This window comes from Rutilus rutilus (assembly GCF_951802725.1).
Source record: "Rutilus rutilus genome assembly, chromosome: 6".
NCBI lineage: Eukaryota > Metazoa > Chordata > Actinopteri > Cypriniformes > Leuciscidae > Rutilus > Rutilus rutilus.
In genome coordinates, this window is record NC_140214.1 from 26,608,237 (window position 1) to 26,622,440 (window position 14,204).

Sequence of the window (14,204 nt, forward strand, 5' to 3'; positions counted from 1 at the left end):
GAGCTCATCAAAGTCAACCTGCACCCGTGAGTTTGTCCCCATTACTACAGGAGGCCCCCCAGGGAGCAGAAGTGCCCGGCAGAAATATAAAACATGCGAAACGTAGGATCTCTCACCATCTAAAGCATCAATCTGATCATGGGGCTTCTGATGCATCTGATTCTGATGGGGCTTCTGAGCAATATGTCTTTAGATTTTCACTAAGAATCACTCATTAAAGGGATAGTTCACTTTGAAATTAATTTTTGATATGTTTTAGCTTACCTCAAGGGCATCCAAGATGTAGGTGTCTTTGTTTCCGCAGTAGTTTCAATTTTGATATTTTTAGGTCAAACCGTTCTTGTCTGTCAGTCATATAATGCAGGTCTATGGTCACTGTCTCAAAACACAAGCACAGAGTCCAAATTAAAACAATTCCCCATCGTCCAAATGAAACAATTCCCCATCATAAGTACACATTGATGGCCTAAGACACGAAACGAGCGGTTTGTGTGAGAAAACGAACAGTATTTATATCGTTGTTATCTCTTGAAAACAGCACACGTCCAAATGATCTGACGGCGCGGGCGGGATGTCGCTTGGCTACGGTTTCGTTCCAATGAACTGCAGTAGCCAAGGCGACATCTATGTATATCTCTATACCCGCCCGCGCCGTCAGATCATTTGGACGTGTGCTGTTTTCAAGAGATAACAACGATATAAATACTGTTCGTTTTCTCACACAAACCGCTCGTTTCGTGTCTTAGGCCATCAATGTGTACTTATGATGGGGAATTGTTTCATTTGGACGATGGGGAATTGTTTTAATTTGGACTCTGTGCTTGTGTTTTGAGACAGTGACCATCGACCTGCATTATATGACTGACAGACAAGAACGGTTTGACCTAAAAATATCAAAATTGAAACTACTGCGGAAACAAAGACACCTACATCTTGGATGCCCTTGAGGTAAGCTAAAACATATCAAAAATTAATTTCAAAGTGAACTATCCCTTTAAATCTGGTCAGAATTGCATGATTATGTCTGTTCCTTCAACAGGACAATGCTGGCAAAAATTAAAGATCCCTGAGCCACTGAGACAGGAGCTGCTGCAGCAGAAGCCTCCAGTCTATTCTCTTCAGGGAGCACCTGTGCCCAACAAGATCCCAGAGAAGAAAATAATTAATATCCCTGAGCCACTGAGGCAGGAGATGCTACAGCAGAAGCCTCAAGCTTCTTTTCTAAAGGGAGCACCTGTCTGTTGTGCACAGGGTGCTCAGGGTGTCTCTGACAAGATCCCAGAGAAGAGAACTGTAAAGATCCCTGAGTTGCTGTGGAAGGAGCTGCTGCAACAGAAGCCTAAAACCTTTTCCATACAGGTAGAACCCATGCCTACCAAGTCCCCACTTGATGCACCTTTACCCAACAATACCCCAATGGGTGCGCTTGTGCCTGCCAGGTCTCCACAGGCAGCGGCAGTGACAGCCGAGTCAGCAGCATTGCTCGTCCAAAAAAAAAATAAGAGCAAAACGGAGGCTTGCTGAGCATCTGAGGGAGAATTTACAAAATGCACCCGTCTCTTTCACCCAGGGTGCCCCTATGTCCTCCAGGATCCCAAAAGGTGTATCCGTGCATTCTGGGACCCCACAGATAGCACCTGTTCCACCATAGCCGCATTTCCACTGTCACTTCTGGGGCTTGATCGAGCCTTGCTGGGGCTTCCTTCCGAGTTGACTTAAAAACACTTTTTCTTGAATTTTCTAAAGAAAGGGTAAATTTGAGATTAGGCGAAAGTTACTCAGGAGTGTAGAATCCAAATTTGCTTTTTTAAGACAAGGCAAAACCTAAGCATGTTTAAGACAGTCGGGAACGATCCTGGTGGGAAGACATTTGTTAATGATGGACAACAAATCAAGACTTGAAATACTTGCTTAAGAAAAGTAGTGGGAATCACATCCTGAGAGCAACTAGTAGGTTTTAAAGTTGCAACAATCTCATTTAGGGAGTCCAAAGAGACAGGCTCAAAGACAGACCAAATAGAAGACCACACGAGGTCATCAAGTGGCGTATATAGGCTGACGAAGGCATTTGAGATTGAATCAGTGAGATCTCATTAAAATATATTGCAAAATCCTCACAAAGAGAGTCAGACATCTCTGGGAACTGAGTAGTGGGGTTAAGAGCAGATAGAATAGAGAGATAGATAGAATCAATTCTGAAAATTATTTATTTATTGAAAATTATAGTATTTACGCTGGGCAACAGTAGCAGCTCGCCGGAAAGCAGAGAGGGAATCCTTTAAGATTTCATAGGAAACGTGTAGTCTATCCTTGTTCTACTTGCGTTCAGCCCTTCTACAGATCTGTCTGAGAGAACGAACATTGTCATTTAACCAGGGCTTCGAGTTGTGTTTTTTTTTTTTTTACCTTAAGAGGAGCAACAGCATTTAAGATGTTAGAGCAGATCGAATCAAAAAAGTTCAAATGTTCATCAGCATCCAAGAAGCTTAAACATGAGTCCATGTCTTGATTGGCATGTAGACCAAGATATGATGCACTAAATCCTCTCTTGCGTGATCAGTAAACATGTTATATCTAGGATACACCTCAAGTCACAGACAGACAAGTCCTGCTACTTGTAAGATTCTGTAATCTGCATTTACAGAACATCATTCAGATTCAGATTCTAGTAGCTTCACTGGTAGCCTAATATTTACACTATTTATTTATTTGTTGTATTTTTTTATTGGTATGATGAAAAGAAGCTTTACATTACCATTATTAAAATGACATGCATAAATGCGTGAATGTATGCTTAAATTCAAATTTGCGGCTATAAAATGTAAAACAAAATATTTTTTGTACATTTTATTCTTTATGGTTTTAAAATTAAAATTAAATTAAATTAAATTATTTATTTTTTTCGAGGATTATCATGAAATTTGTCTTTTGGTTGGAGTAAATTCGACAAATGGACGCTGTGTAATTTTAAAATGTATTAGTAATGAGTCAAACTCCTATGTGTTAACAAGACAAACATTTTAACATAAAACTGAGACAAATTTAAAATGTTTGCAATAAACATATTACTGCCATTAAATGAACGACTCAATATAAAACGTGTATATGGCAGACAGTAGGCAGGCTAGTGTAAACGTGACAGTGATTGGATTGGTTAAGGTGACTGGCGTGGGTGGACCAATATAGTAAACAAATCCATTGTGCGCATGCGCAGTGTGCGAGTGCTGATGGAGGTTTGTCAGGAGAAGGATCTGCTGTTAGCTAAACGTCTCTGCGAAGGTTGAGGGCAGCTATAACCATTTTGTTCGACAGACAGTAAGTAAATATGTGCATATAACCTCCTTATTAATTTCTGTATTCAAGCTATTTCTATAATATACGGTTTAAAAGCATTGTTAGTAGTGGTAAAGTTGCTAGCTTCGATGAGCTAACGCTAATCGTTGCACTTTCACTACTGCATCCAACAGCTAGTGTCCCAATTTTTGCATATTATATGTTATACTTGGTATATTCTGCACAGCCTGTCGTGTACTTTGTATAGGTTGGATCTTTAATTTATCCGATGATAAATTAATGCTAAATTTGTACATGATAATGTTTACGATTGGCCTAACTCGTTAGCCTAGCCATACGACTTTTAAAGAGACGCTGGTGTTAGCCAATAAGCATCAGATCTTCCGAATACAAGGCGGGGCGTGCGAATGGGCGTGGCGTGTATTGTGTACAGTACACTGACGGGTTGCAGTGTAAGAATATGAGGTTTTGTCTCACTGTCTTAGGCCTATTAACCAGCCTTTACACCGGAATGCTAACTGTTACTCGGATGTAGTTTGTCACATGTGGTTTAAGGTTTTTAACTCCGTTCTGCTAAAACATCTGTGGTTAACAATATTATAGGAAGTTAATGAAACCTAGCAACCCAGCATGACAGTAATGCGATGACTGTGATGTAAATTAAGTCAAAGTGACTGGTTGTCTGGGTAATCGTATAATAATGGTCTAAAGTCATCCCACATATTATATAGCAGGGGTTTTCAAACTGTGCTCTGGGGGGTCCAGGTTAGGGGGTCCATGGAAAAGTGCAAAGGAAAAAAAGTGTAGAATAAATAGTTAATTACATAACAATTATATTTAAACAAATAAAAATGGATTAAAATTGAGTAAATAGATGTGTAAATAAATACATACTAAATCTAACAGTACAGTACAGTGCAATGTAATGTAAGATTACTAGATAATTTCCAAATAATATTTTAGACACATTTTCACATTATAAATTGGGTTTTTATACAAGATAATATGAAGATGCCTTTTCAATTTTAGGATGGGTGTCCCTCACAGAAGGAAGATCATTTTTGGTGATCCGTGGCATCTGAAAGATTGAAAACCCCTGTTATATAGTGCTTTAAAACATGACTATTCTATTGTCAAATAATCAAATAATAATTTTATGTTTCAGTATTTTGCTAATATAGTCTGTTTTATATTAGTTGTACTTTGAGAATACAGTTCCAATAACATTTGTCATACAGGTGCTAAGGACTCGGTCGGTCAAGATGGCATCAGACACGCCGATTTCGAGGGGTATAATGACCTTTTACCCCACCGTTGAAGAGTTCAAGAACTTCAGCCGCTACATTGCGTACATGGAGTCCCAAGGCGCACACAAGGCAGGCCTGGCCAAGGTTAGAGGAAAACCCTACTTTCTTAGCATAATTTGTATTTATTTATTTCTACTGCTGTCAATAAGTCATTCACAAAATGACATTTATTTTTCTAAACTACAGATCATCCCACCCCAAAATTGGAAGCCTCGACGTTCATACGATGACATTGACGACCTGCTAATACCTGCACCGATTCAGCAGGTTGTGACTGGGCAGTCGGGGCTGTTTACGCAGTACAACATCCAGAAAAAATCCATGACTCTGAAAGAGTTCTGCAAAACAGCCAACAGCGACAAGTAAGTCTTGTTGACTCATTTTCTTGTTCCTCATTTTCCAGTAGAAATGGACTATAAATGCACCTGTCCTTCCTTTTTAAGGTTTTGTAGCCCTCGGTATGATGATTTTGAAGAGCTTGAAAGGAAATACTGGAAAAATGTAACCTTTAACCCTCCCATCTATGGAGCTGATGTGAATGGGACTCTTTATGACCCGGTGAGTAAACGCTTGTAAGCAATCTGAATTTTATTTTTATTTTTTTTTGGTTTGAGAGCTCTGAAGTGAATGGAGTCATTGTTTCTTTTTTCGTGTCTTATGCAGGATGTCAAGGAATGGAATGTAGGGCATTTGAATACCATCCTTGACACCGTGGAGCATGAAAGTGGTATTACTATAGAGGGAGTAAACACACCCTACCTCTACTTTGGCATGTGGAAAACCACTTTTGCTTGGCACACTGAGGACATGGATCTCTACAGCATTAATTACTTGCACTTCGGGGAACCAAAGTCCTGGTAATTGCACCTGCGGCTTTCAAATAAAGTCTTGAATTGTTTTTTTCTTTATAGAAAAATGTCATCTGTAGATGAAATGTGTGCCTTTTAGTCATAAAGATGGTTGTTGTAATTGTCTGTCCTGATGCCAAGTGCTAAATTTGTCTGGAATCTCATAGGTACTGTGTGCCTCCAGAGCATGGAAAAAGACTGGAGCGGTTAGCCAAAGGTAAACAGCTTTTTTTGTCGTCAATTCTGCACACACAATTTGACAAATATTTTGCTTGATTTATATTTTCTCATATATAATACATCCCATTGTTATACAGGCTTTTTCCCTGGAAGTTCACAAAACTGTGAAGCATTTCTTAGACACAAGATGACTCTTATTTCACCTTCAATTCTAAGGAAGTATGGCATTCCTTTTGAAAAGGTATGTTTTTATGATCATGAGTGCATTTTGCCCAATTTTTTATGCTTCCTTAGAATGCACGTTTTTGTAACTTAATGTTTGGGGAGGCTTTGTGATGTCATTGTCCATTTTTGATTTGTAGATCACTCAGGATGCAGGAGAGTTCATGGTGACGTTTCCGTACAGCTATCACGCAGGCTTTAATCATGGCTTTAACTGTGCGGAATCTACTAACTTTGCCACAAGGCGATGGATCGACTATGGAAAACAAGCCATACTGGTAAAAAATAATGTAAAAAAAGTTCATTCAAAAATTTGGGGTCAATAATCTTTTTGTTTTATGACCCTTATGCTCTCTAAGGACATTTATGTCATATTGTGAAATGCTAAAATAAAAAAATTATATTTGAATTTTAAAATGTAATTTATTCCTGTGATGGCAAAGCTGAATTTTAAGCATTACTTCAGTCACATGTTACATGATCCTTCTGAAATCAGTCTAAAATACTGATTTGGTGTTCAAGACACATTTCTGGTTATGTTGACAACAAATGTGCTGCTTAATTTTTGTGCGAACTGTGATCCTGTTTTCAGGATTCTTTGATGAATAGAGATGAAATAGAAACATTTAAATAGAAATCTTTTGTAACATTATAAATGTCTTTACTGATGCTTTTGATCAATTGAATGCATCCTTGCTGAATAAATGTATTCATTTATTTAAAAATATATATATTACTGACCCCAAACTTTATTTACCATGTACTGAAATGCCTGTACACAACATAGTGCATCAATCTTATATATAAAAATATCAATCTTGTATCTTTTTCCCCTCAGTGTTCATGTAGGAAAGACATGGTGAAGATCTCCATGGATGTGTTTGTAAGGAAATTTCAGCCCGAACGCTACGAGCTGTGGTTGGCGGGGAAGGACAATGCTCCCATTGACCACTCCAAGCCCACGCCTGAAGCAGCTGAGTTTTTAGGTGGAGAGGCTGGAAAGAGTGGCGCTCAGGAACTCATTGAGAACCAAAGTAGTGAGGGACAAAAGAAAAGGTAAAAAAAGTTACGCTCACTTTACTTCTTACATCGTACATACTGATATGTAAAAAGCATGTAATATCAATCTCCAATGGTGCCTTTTCCAATTAAATTAGCCTGTCCAAACAAAGGATAGGAACCAAAAGACACAGAGTGTGTCTGGACTTACCAGAGGAAGTTCTTCCAAAGAGTGAAACAATTGACGAGGAGGCTGAATATGGAAAGAAGGGGCGCTTGACCTCATACATAGAACAATGCAGAGAGTATCAAGGTACATCCTGTGGTTATGGCCTAAAAAACGTTAACTTTCAACTTGAAGTGATAGCGGTTGTTGGAACTCCTTTGTTTTTTACATTTGATAAAAAATGTTTTTCAGAATTGAAGGACGAAGACAACCTCCTGCCACTGACAGGTTCGAACAGTTTAAAGATGCTTCCAGTTTCCAGAAGTCCTGCATCTGGGGAGTGTGGTAGGGGTGCGGGTTTTAGTGCTGCAAACCCGGTGACTGAAACTACTTCTCTGTCCTCAGCCTGTACCCAGTCCTTCCCAAAGCGTCATCTCTCTATAGCATCTGTCCCTACTGTCCCTCACTGCCTGTCAGCCGTGCCACGGATTTCTTCCAAACCAGGGGTGGCGAGCCTTCTCTTTCATCGGACCCTGAGCCCTTCAGATGCCCTACAGGTCCAAAGCTATGCAGCCAAATCAGCGCTCTGTAAACCTGAGCAATCCAGGTCGGAGAAACTCAGAGAAGAACTCAAAGAACCAGACATTCAACTAGATGTGAGGCCAAATACGCAAACTCCACAACCAAACACAGAGGTTGGTAACTGCATTGTCTTAGTGTGTATATTTCAAAAATGAGCATTTTGTAGTCAAGTGCTTTAACATATAAAAAAAGCGAGTGGGTATATACTATGCAATTAAATCAGGGGTGGTATTAAAATTGTACGTTATGGCTGTTAACTGAATGGATAGGGGTCTGTATCTTGTCTGAGTAAATTGAAAATAAATCTCTAAAATCAATACCTTTAAATGTGAATTCAGGCATCATAACATTAGAACGTGCAGTATGATAATTGATATTCGTTTTAAAATTTATTGAAGATGAAATATTATTAAATGTATTAATGTTTTTAATGATTACTTTTAAATTAGTTAGATGACTTCAAAGGTAATCTAAATGTAAAAATAGTGGAATGAGCTGCATAATTAAATATCTGAAAACAACCATTACTGATAAATGAAAAAATATCTGATAACTGATATGGTACCAGTATATTTTGCATACCTAAATAAAATGCAAAATGTAATAAAATGTATCACAGTTTCCACAAGAATATTAAGCAGCATTGTTTTTAATAGTGATAATTATATGAAATGAATTAATTTTAATTCACATGAAATATATTCAGCTTTTTTCACAAACATTACAAATAATGTTTTAAAAACAAGCTCAAAATGAAGCACTTCCACAACGCATATCCAAATGAAATTAACGCCTCTCTTTTTTTTTTTCAGCATGAAATTGAGGGAGAGAAAGAGAATAAGAGCATGAAGAGGAAACTGCAGCCACTCAGCAAGTTGCCGTGCTTGCATCCCCTGCTCAGAGAGAACTCCAGTGATGACGGTTAGGGTCTGTTTCATGTTGTTCATTTATTGGTGCATCACTGTTTGCTCTTTCTCATGAACTCCTTCACTCCACAGAGATTCAGGTACCAGCAGCAGAGCCAGAGGAGACCGATCCCTGGGCCAGACTCCTGGCTCCCATGTGGCAAAGCAAGCCGCGCAATTTTAGAGTTGAGAAGGATTTCAACTTCCGCATGGGCCAGCAACCGCCGTACTGTGCAGTGTGTGCCCTCTTTCACATGTACACACAGGTAACACATGCTAATACTATCATCACGAAAATCTATTATTACTCAGTTTTCATTTGTGCGAACCAGCCAACACAGTCTGTGTCACTGGCTGTTTGATGCTGCTAGTGGCTCAGAGATCACACACTTATGTCTGGTGGATTGTGAAGACAAAATAGGCTAAAAGATGTGATGCAATCAGAAGTAATTATTCTTTTATTCGTGAAAGATGACTTGTGCGAACCTCTAAAAGACAGTGCCCTGCACATTGCTGTTTCATCTGTGTAGAGTGATGTAATCCGTCTGAGCCAGTGCAGTTCTGCAGCTGAAAGTGGAGAGCAGAGGACCATGCCGCTGATTCCAGAGATGTGCTTCACCAGCAGCTCTGAGGGACACCTGTCCACCCCGAATCTGGATAAAGATGGCACCAGCAAACTCGTCAGCTGCACTGTGTGTAGTGTGCGCGTACACACCAGTAAGTTTGTCCTTCACTGTTGCCACTGAAATATGTGCAGGCAGTCACTGCATTTTAAAAGCATTTTTCTACTTCCTTTATAATTTTGTTTCCCTTTTACGTAACCATTCAAAAGTTTGAGGTCAGTAAGATTTTTTTGATTAATTTACATTGTAATCCTTTTATTTGTAATATTTGGCTAGTTTGTGTGCCGCGTCCATGTGTGTGGAATAAGCAGAGTGTACGCACGTTGTGGACCTGCCTATAGGCGCATATTACTACTGCGCACTTTAAATAAACAAACAAAAAAAAACGCGCCATTGACCAACTGAAACCTGGTCTAAAGTCAATGACGCGTTTTTTTTTTTTTGTTTATTTAAAGTGCGCAGTAGTAATATGCGCCTATAGGCAGGTCCACAACGTGCGTACACTCCGCAGTCTTTCAGTTGAATCAAAATAGCAATGTGCCAACAATGCGCCCGAACACACCTCGTTTTCAGACTAGCACACATGGGCGAACAGATGGGCTCAAATGCATTTACTATTTAAACAACGTGGCGCAGGATGTGAAAACGAAAACTGCGTTGAGCTGAAACTAGCAAAAGACACTAGCGTCGCGCCTGGCGCTGCATTGCGCCAGGTATATGATAGGACCCTAAAGTGTGTTGCTGTTTCATTTTGATTTTGGTGAAACTGTGAAAATCTTGAGATGGTAACCAGTTACATAATTAAAAAATATGCACTTTTCTTTATTTATTGGTATAAATGTTATCCTCAAGTTTTTATGTTGCAAAAGAAATGTTTATATCCATGTAATTTGTCTGCTACCTGTAAAAAGATAGTTTTGTCTACAGGTTGTTATGGTGTGTCTCAGGATACTAAGCTGGACGGGTGGATGTGTTCCCGCTGTGAAGCGAACGCCATTACTCAGGTTAGTTGGATCATTTGTCAAGGTTTACAGTTGGATTTATTTTTTAATTTATTTTTTAAACCTCTGCCATGCATTTTTCGAGCTGTTAGGGAGCGCTATCATATCTGGCCATCATGCGTGACAAGGTTTTGCTCACACTTTAACTCGTTTGTTTATTATTCTCAGTGGTGTGACTATGCGTTTGTGTCTTTCCCTCAGGACTGCTGTTTATGCTCTCTGAGAGGAGGAGCTCTGCAGAAGGCAAACAATGACAAGTAGGTACCCAGGAGCCCTCCTGAGGGAGCCCTTCATGGTCAGATTGCACATTTTCAATAGCACACATTCCTCTCAGCTGAATGACACTTTTATGTACTGACTCTCTCAGCTGCTTGACAGCGTGTCATGTGAACGGTTTTACTTTAGGCGCTAGTGAAACCTGATTTGGTTGACAGTGTGGTTTTGTTGCAGGTGGGTTCATGTGTTATGTGCTGTGGCAGTGCTGGAGGCTCGATTCGTGAACATTGCAGAGCGCAGTCCTGTTGATCTCGGTAATATCCCGCTTCAGAGATTTAAGCTGGTGAGTTAATGTGTTGCACAAACATATGACACAATCTGAATGCTGTGCTGATTGGCATATAGAGGGAAAGTGGATTTATATCATTTATTTTAGAAATCTTGGCTAGTACAAAAATGAGTCATTTAATTACACTGTTGAAGATGTAATTAATGACTTTTTTAGAGTAACTTACCCAACACTGGTTTAGGGTTAGTCAATTAATTCATAAAAATGAATAAATCTTACAGAACCCAAACTTTTGAATGATAATGTATGTGCATGCAATATTATATGAAACAAAATATGGCAATGAAGCATTTTTTTCATGCTGTTCATTGGAAAATGATCTTGTTACTGTAAAAGCTTTGCTATTCTGAGAACAGCTGGGGTTTTTTTTTTTATATTACTGAAAAATAGTAGGTAGGTTGGCAGCATCTTTACTCCTAAGGCCCCGATCCCCGATATACTTCAAGCGAAATCGAATAACGAACTGATGTGACGTCATTTCGTACAAAATCAAGCCAAAACAAAGTTAGTGTGGAGTTCGTATTTGGAATTCGAAACAGCTTGCCAAGGCGAGCTTTACGGAAAGGTTTGCTACTGCTAGTAAACACCTTTGTACTACCATTAGTCCGTGGCGATACGTAATACGTATTGGTGTGCACGGAGGCCCCGCCCTCTTTCACGTGGAAATCTTTTCCTTTTCATTTCTCCTGTTCAATCCGTAGAGGTCAGGCGTGACCCGAGAGTGAAAACATGAACACACTGGAGAGCTGCTTTATAGTAGAAAAGTTGTACTTCTGATGAAACACTGACACTGTTTTTCATGTTTAATTAATACAGTAAAGCTGCTTCATTTTAAGCAATCTATTGCAAAAATGCTAGATGAATAAACGTGACGTGACTTTACTAGGGTGCCAAATTGCAGAGCTCAGGCAAACATTTCCACGTTGCTATGATGATCGGATTCTTTTCTTATGCTTTATTAAAAAATGCTTGCTGTTTTCTCAATTTTGTTGTTTATTTTGTTATTGAGAGAAAAAACGAGCAGCACATACAGTATTTACATACAGTATTTTTCTAAAATGCTCGCGTATTTCGAACTTCGTTTTACCCCTAAGCAAAGAACAAAAAAGTCAGTCTTACAAATTTCTTTCTAAATTCATCAGAATTTGTTTAACTCAAGTCTGTGTCAAGTTTCTATTGTTAAAGGCATGACTAACAATGGTTCCTTTTCAGAAATGCCAGTTCTGTCGTAAGTGGGTGAAGAGGAGCTCGAGTTGCTGCGTGCAGTGCTCACACGGCCGCTGCTCATCTTCCTTTCACGCCACCTGTGCACAGGCAGCCGGGGTTCAAATGCACCCAGACGACTGGCCATTCGTTGTTTACTTCACCTGCTGGAGACACAAGGGCGGCAGCCAAATAGAGGTACAAACACAATAAAGACATGTTCAGGAAGAATGCAGTTGAAAAGAGGGTGATAGCAAAGTCTAGATATGACACCTGAACAATGGAAAAGCTTATAAGAAGCCTGTTCACTGTTTTTGCCTTTAACTACATTGAATGGCACAATAAGAGTATAACAGGACAGATTCTCCTTCATTTCCTGGTATACTGCCTCTGCTCTGCACTGGTGGATTTTATCGGCCGATATGAGCCTCCACCGCACTGGTAACTAGTTAACAATTTACTGTTAAGACACCGCTTGACCGCTTGACTGCTTGTCTGCTGCTGCCTGAGCAAGACACCGGACGCGAGCGGCGCGATGCGTCAAAAGACAGTTGAATCTGATTATAATCAGTGATGTTGTCCACACTGGATGCGGTGCGGCGCGAGCGACAAATCTCCGACAGTAAACTGATGCCTCGTTCTGCTTTGTAACTTTCATTCCATGAAAACTTTTTCAACTTTAAAAGTGTGACATTCTTGAGAAGAAAACCTTAAGCAGTCAGGGATAATCTTATTTATTTGAAATAAAAATATTTGAAAAAATCTGCTTTACTGCTGATTAAACCGTAGACGTGCAGAATACTAAAATACGTAAAGGAAATGATATCATAGCCCGAGGGCCCCTGCAGACTCTCATTACTGTGAGTCAAGGCCATGTACTGTAATCTCTTAAAAATCTGATAATTTGATCTTTTTATGAATTGTAAATTGTATGGTTGTAAAATGCCATAGAGTGTGACTCTCCAAATACTTATACAAAATACAAAAACAATATGAAACAAACATAATTCATAAAAATTAATTTCTCAAAACTTGGCACAACCACTAAAAAAGAGTTTTACAGGAACTGGTCCGTCTGCGTGTTTCAGCAGGGTGGAATTCTAATCTTTGAGCCAGCATGTACACATATTTCAAGTGTAAGCAATTTGTTTGCTGTAAGCCAAGTATGTTAGCGGGGTATTGTTAACTCTTCAAAAGATGTGTGTTAGATGTTATCTTAGATGTCTGATCTCTGATGTCATCTTCTGCAGCGCAACAAGGCATCAATGCGGGAGTTGGTGAAGGGGCAGAAAGTGATCTGCAAGCACAGAAATAAACGATACTACTATTGTGAGGTGGTTGAGCTGACCAAAGCCACCTTCTACGAGGTTATCTTCGATGATGGCTCATTCAGTGACAACCTCTTCCCTGAGGATATAGTGGTATGTGAGGGGCTATGCAGCTCAAAACAATGTTTAGTGATCAAATGCACAGTGTACTGAAGCAGTGCTGGTGTTTATTTCTCAGAATAGAGACTGTCTGAAGCTCGGTCCACCGTCAGAGGGCGACGTAGTTCAAGTACGCTGGACAGATGGCCTGATCTATGGAGCCAAATTTGTGTCTGACCATATCATCCCAATGTACCAGGTCAGAGAACAACAAACACAATTGCGCACACGATTTGGGTTAGAGTTCAACTTCAGACACTGCAAAGTGGATAGGGTGTGTAACAGTAGGATCACTGTTTTTTTTCAGTGTTTCAGTGTAAGTGTAATCTGTACTGTATACTGTTAAAGTTTAAAATCATAACATGCACTACCATATCTATTCACATGCATATAATGTGTCATTTTTCGATAGAGGCCGTTTTTAAACTTTTTTCATGACATTGGCCTTCATTGTTGTTGTTGCTATTATTGAGGCAATAAGCTTTGATGGGTCATGCAGTAGGCTTACCCTTACCATGGGTACACTCCTTACCCATGCTAAAATCACTGTAACCCACTGACTCCGGTGGCTTATCGCTTTTATAAAACAGCAACATGATAAAAACTACTGTTATTAAAATCTACTGTTGATGTGTACTGTTATTGTCAATAATATTCATATCATATTGACAGTAAAGACATTTATCATTTTATAAACAATAAAAAAAAAAAAAGCTGTTCTTTTGAACTTTCTATTAAGCAAAGAATCCTGAAACAAAAGTATCATGGTTTCCACAATTTTAAGCTATACAACTGACTTCACATTGATGATAAATGTTTCTTGAGCACCAAATCAGCTATTGAATTGGTTTTCTGAAGGATCATGTGACACTGAAGACTGGA

General features: G+C 39.2%; 1 protein-coding gene across 2 annotated transcripts in view; it reads left to right on the top strand.

Moving 5' to 3' along the window:
• Positions 1-3,199: 3,199 nt before the first annotated feature.
• The window catches only part of kdm4ab (lysine (K)-specific demethylase 4A-b), a 42,630-nt gene continuing 31,625 nt past the window's right edge, over positions 3,200-14,204 (top strand). The window contains exons 1-21 of one of the 2 annotated variants that reach the window (XM_084411813.1): positions 3,200-3,315; positions 4,533-4,685; positions 4,788-4,963; positions 5,045-5,159; positions 5,265-5,458; positions 5,617-5,666; positions 5,767-5,870; positions 5,992-6,129; positions 6,690-6,907; positions 7,009-7,163; positions 7,269-7,304; positions 7,422-7,711; positions 8,411-8,519; positions 8,597-8,769; positions 9,034-9,220; positions 10,054-10,130; positions 10,329-10,384; positions 10,578-10,686; positions 11,905-12,093; positions 13,146-13,316; positions 13,402-13,521. In XM_084411813.1, the coding sequence (XP_084267939.1) occupies positions 4,557-4,685; positions 4,788-4,963; positions 5,045-5,159; positions 5,265-5,458; positions 5,617-5,666; positions 5,767-5,870; positions 5,992-6,129; positions 6,690-6,907; positions 7,009-7,163; positions 7,269-7,304; positions 7,422-7,711; positions 8,411-8,519; positions 8,597-8,769; positions 9,034-9,220; positions 10,054-10,130; positions 10,329-10,384; positions 10,578-10,686; positions 11,905-12,093; positions 13,146-13,316; positions 13,402-13,521 (2,796 nt within the window). In that variant the 5' untranslated portion in view covers positions 3,200-3,315; positions 4,533-4,556. Of the gene's footprint in view, positions 3,316-4,532; positions 4,686-4,787; positions 4,964-5,044; positions 5,160-5,264; positions 5,459-5,616; positions 5,667-5,766; positions 5,871-5,991; positions 6,130-6,689; positions 6,908-7,008; positions 7,164-7,268; positions 7,712-8,410; positions 8,520-8,596; positions 8,770-9,033; positions 9,221-10,053; positions 10,131-10,328; positions 10,385-10,577; positions 10,687-11,904; positions 12,094-13,145; positions 13,317-13,401; positions 13,522-14,204 lie in introns of both variants that reach the window. The other variant, XM_084411812.1, reaches the window with a different exon arrangement.